The 5,149-nt window shown below is 30.8% G+C and overlaps 1 protein-coding gene across 1 annotated transcript; it reads right to left on the bottom strand.

Moving 5' to 3' along the window:
* Positions 1–3,733: 3,733 nt before the first annotated feature.
* Positions 3,734–4,625, bottom strand: LOC132948782 (uncharacterized). The gene has a single exon (XM_061019428.1). The coding sequence runs from the start codon at positions 4,471–4,473 to the stop codon at positions 3,979–3,981; it is 495 nt and encodes a 164-aa protein (XP_060875411.1). The 5' UTR covers positions 4,474–4,625; the 3' UTR covers positions 3,734–3,978.
* Between the last annotated feature and the right edge of the window lie 524 nt (positions 4,626–5,149).

Raw genomic sequence — 5,149 nt, 5'->3', positions numbered from 1 at the left:
GTTGTGGCCGGTGCATAACACGGACAATAAATTTGACTATTATAGCACGGCTGATCTTTAAGGATAGAAACCACGGATGGGGAGGGATGTTTTTGGATATTATTTTATTTCTATAGACGAACGATTCTGGAAGGTTTTTCCATTGCAGCATCTACAATTTATGAAGATGAATATTTTAAATGTTATAAAGACTCATATTCTCGAACAATATTATTACTTTTGGAAATATTTGTTTTACTAGTACGAAACTATAATTTAAATTATTTTATGTCGTTATTGTTTTACTTATAAATTTTTCATTTTTGAATAACCTGACAGCATATACATATTATATGATTTCATATTCTAAATCAGAATATTTTTCTGAACATTTAAATATATAAAAACGAATTTTTGAAATAAGACTATAGTAAAATTGTACTTAACTCGAATGAAACTTTAATGTATTCACAAATAGAACAATAAAGTACATTATGTTTTATTAAAATATAATATAAGTACTTACTATAGAGCGTTGGAAAAGAGAAGAATAATAAAAATGGATCAAGGAGGTAGAACCTTAACAAACAATATATTCTTATAACTTAATATAAGATAAAAACGTAACATTATTTTTGCAATAAAACAAATAATGCAACATTAATGAAAATGTGGTTATATTTTGAAGAGAGATAGTTACAGTATGTAACTTTTGCTAATATAAAATAAATATTTTCCTCAAATAAACGTATTGACGGTATTCAAATACCGTTTAAAATTAGAAATAAAAATATGTTATTGCATTTATATAATACTCAACACGTATAAATGTATAATTAATAACTACCTATTTAATAATATTATACCTATTACCTATACTCATGTGTCGGATATGTATGATAATTCGGGTTGTTTCTATTATATTATTGGTATTTTATTTATATTTAGTCAGCCAACGATTATATTTTTAATACTTGTAATTTCAAAATAATGAGTGTCTTACGTTCGATATGGATCGCCTGAATATTCCTAGTACCTACACATCGGTTGTAAAAAATTGGTGTATTGACAAACGGAGCACGCTACTCGATATTTTCCACTTCAAAGCATTATATGAATTATAAATATGTTTTAATAAGTTACCATAAATTGTATACCGTATACCTATTAGAAATTAGGTATACTTTACATTTTATTGGTGATCGACAAAGCGTTACGCAAAATCGGTTGGAAAATAAAAATACCTGTAAGTACCCAGTCCAAAAACATAAATATATAAAAATAAAAATAGCAAATGTATAGTCTCATACAGTTACCTAAATTATATTTAAGTTGACGAGCCAATAACTTAACGCGATTAAAATGCGAGTGCAATTTTTATTGAATGACATAAAAACATGCTATTGTTGATGTACATTTAAAAGCAACGTGTATATGCCGAACCGATTCGACGTTCATAAGATTATTACTGAAAATTGTATCGAAAAATTGCGTTTATACCTATATTTTTCAACGAATAACTTTTGTTCGTACAGTCATCATGAATGATCATCAAATAATAAAACAAAATAATATAATCAACTTATTTTTTTTTTATGTATTTTCTAACGCTATAATAATATATTATTGTTAGTAGTACCTATATATTTTTACCTGTCACAACTTATAATTAAGTGGTGGTGAATATTGGTAAACACCTCCCTTACCCTTAGTTCCGCCAATAACTAAAAAAAAAAAATTATAAAAAAAATTTCACTCCTGATATAGAAAATACAATTTCTTGTCATCAAATTTTCATAATATTTTGAATTTCACGTCATATATATTATTTTCTTATTGAGCATTACAATATTTGATCTGCGGTTAATACCTACTCTTGTATTTATATTAAGAATGTTTGTTACCACCATATTATTAATTTTCCTAATTCAACTACACCATAATCTTGTAGCTTGTAGTTATAACTTATAACTCTCAATCACGTCATAGAATTATCTGCTACAATTCATCTTAATTGTTAAATTACGTATTATTATTTTATTTTCACTCAAAATGTTCATGGATATATTTTAATAGCCATAATCATAATTAATCAAATCTTATAGGCGTACATATTGCATTGCATTTGTCACTTGTTTAAAGTATAATTCCAGTGCTAAAATAAAAGCAGACCTAACTGATGAATCCATTGAATCGTATGCGTCACAAATTATATATATTAAATATTAATTATATATTCATTGTTTCATTTGTTTGGCACGTATATTATACCTAATATACATTTAACTGTATAAAATCTTAACAATTGTTATATCAAATCAATACGCTCGTAAGTCGTAACTGTATAATTTACAATATCAATATTTTATTAATTTATTTCATAAATGTTATAATTATAACTCAATTAAGTTTTCGTTACAGTTATTTCCAAAAATAAGTTGTATCTATATATTTTCCATAATTTTCTATTTTATTGAAAAAAAAAATAAACTAATTAATAATCTGATTAAAATTAAATAAAACATGTGACATGTACCCTACGTTTGTGCAACGTAGATCTAGAAAAATAGTCAAAATAAATTAAAAAAATTCACATGTGTTTTAATAATAATATAATATTATAGCGTAAGTATAAGATAATATTAAATTCGATGAGCTCGTATGATAGGAAATGCTGTTAATAATATACAATATACATTATATATATATATATATATATATAATGTATATTATTAATATATTATTATTATATATATATATATAATAATAATAATTAATAGACCGTGTGTCGTGTTTTGTTTTTATGAGAATAGAAATCGATAAACATTACATGGCCATCATAGTTTGTGATAATTCTAAGATGTTCGATGTGTCGTATACATATTTGTGCTGATATACATTACAATGTGTAGGTAAAAAAATCCCTTATCTAACTGCAGAATAGGCCAGTGGACCGACCAGATATTTCTGGATACTCTCGTCTACAAACAATAATAATAAAATATTTTTTTGTTTTGAACCTATTTATTATTTTGAAATATTATTATTGCAATATTTACAATAATACCGTCGGATGACGATATTCGTTAACAAAGTCGTCATCGAATTGCAGTACACAAATACACTTAACAATATTATATTCTTGTGTATAGTTATTAATTAACCTTGAAATAGTTGGGATAATGTATTAATATAATATAGACGCGCGTGTCATTGAGTATTTGAGCGCTCCAGCGGGTATCAAAGTCGCTGAATGCTTTTTACGCGTTTGGCCTGTCGATAATAATTTAAGTAGTAATAATTTATTTTATAATAATCATGCAGACGTGATCGTCGTACCGTAGGTATATTATAACATGCACAAAGCACGACGGATATACGTCAGTGTTTTTCTTTTGCTGGGACGTACCTAAGAATTTTTAAAGGGTCCAATTTTTTTTGACAAATAAAAAGTATACAATAAGTGATTTGCACCTTAAGAATTTTAAATTTTGCTAACCAATAGGGGATCTAGACCCGACCCCCCCCCCCCCTGTGATGGGAATGAGGATTAATTGAATTGAGTTTAATACCGACTTTAATAAATTATTAATCAATACGTCACGAAATGCGCTGACTGACGGGCGTGAATATTGTTCATATATTTATAGACTTTTGAAGAGTTTTCGAAAACGGCAGTTTCGTGGACTCGTTGCATGTGAGTGAAATGGCAATAATTATATATAGTAAATTATTGTAACCAAAATTCTAGTGGTTAAGATTTTTTATTTCGTTTATTCATATTTCGTCACACGTAAACGTTTTCGAACTGGAAAAAAACGCGTGTTACACTGAATATACATATAAAATATAAATACATAATATTATTATATATATCACATCATGCAATAGAGGGGGATAAAAACAAAATGTCTGTAAAATAAATTGCATACAATTATTTTGAGAATCGACGTAGGTATAGTGCATTCACTATAATGGTTGTGCAGTTCGGCCGATCGTCTATTCGGCTTCGGGGTCGGTATTTATGTCAACACATTCCCGGTGTTTGTTTATCTTTTTACCCGCACCGCAATCTTTCAGCGGAACTTCGATGACGGATCGATCGTGGGTTGTCGTCTCCAGCTTCGGTCTCGGCGAAGTCATCTCAGATGCGTTTGCCGACGACTGGTAAGGGTCTTTTTCATTCGGGTGTTCGACCACCGTCGGTTTTGGCGGGCTCTGCTGTGGCTGTTGCTGAGGTGGTTGCTGCGAATCTGGTTGTTTGTTGCCCGGAAAAGTAAGCAGCGACTGGCCTTTATCGGTATTGAAGATCAACGAAAATTTGTTCGGTGTCGTTAGCGGTAACTTGGACAGTAGCGACGTAGGAACGGAGTCGCTGGTGTTGCGTTGACTGGATAAGATCACGCCGAATATGGGGGCCGCACAGCCAAGCGAAATTGCCATGGCTATCGTCGCCACTGCCAACAAGTAGCGAGCGGATCCTGTACAACCCATGGCCGAAGACAGTTTGTATATTGCTTGTTACTGTTGTTTCTCAAACCGATTATTTAATACGCAGTGGATTTCACGCACTCTCGCGGGATGAGGAGTAGTATCCACTCTCGAGATCGGTACAGGTTACACTGCATGCCGTGGTGCGGTGTTATTGATTTCGCGCAATGACAGAAAAGGGAACTTTGTATTTTCTCCTACTCTTCCGAGCGCGACTATACCGTCCGTTCTTCCTCCTATGAGGCCGGTTACATCGAGTCTCACCGCCGCCATGTAATATCGGTGTAGGTATGTGGCCTCAGGCCTTTTACTATTGCGGATGGTTGATTTAAATATTATATATTATTATATGCATTATCTGTCATGTATACATATGTATGTAGCGTTCGTGGTTATCTATAATACGAGTGCCTACTGACTGGCCAACTGTCGTTATATGATATGCGTAACTTATACGAACATAGGAAAACGAACTGACACTTAGTCCTTAGGGACAGCTGATATTCATCCGTTCTTATGTTGTTATCAATTTTTCATTTGAATGAAGTTTGGAACCTTTTTTTTTGTTATTCGTTGTGAAACAAGGTAAACTATAGATGTAACTGAAATACGTAGTAATTTACATTTTACTTTTTACGCAAAATCTTTATTCTGTAAGTAAGCTTATACAGTTATAACT

This window comes from Metopolophium dirhodum, chromosome 7, assembly GCF_019925205.1.
Source record: "Metopolophium dirhodum isolate CAU chromosome 7, ASM1992520v1, whole genome shotgun sequence".
In the NCBI taxonomy this organism is placed as follows: Eukaryota; Metazoa; Arthropoda; class Insecta; order Hemiptera; family Aphididae; genus Metopolophium; species Metopolophium dirhodum.
The sequence above is the reverse complement of the archived record's forward strand: the minus strand, read 5'-3'. Positions and strand labels throughout refer to the sequence as shown.

Excerpts from the sequence above, each read along its gene's own strand:
- LOC132948782 (XM_061019428.1), bottom strand. The coding sequence starts at position 4,473 with ATGGGTTGTACAGGATCCGCTCGCTACTTGTTGGCAGTGGCGACGATA.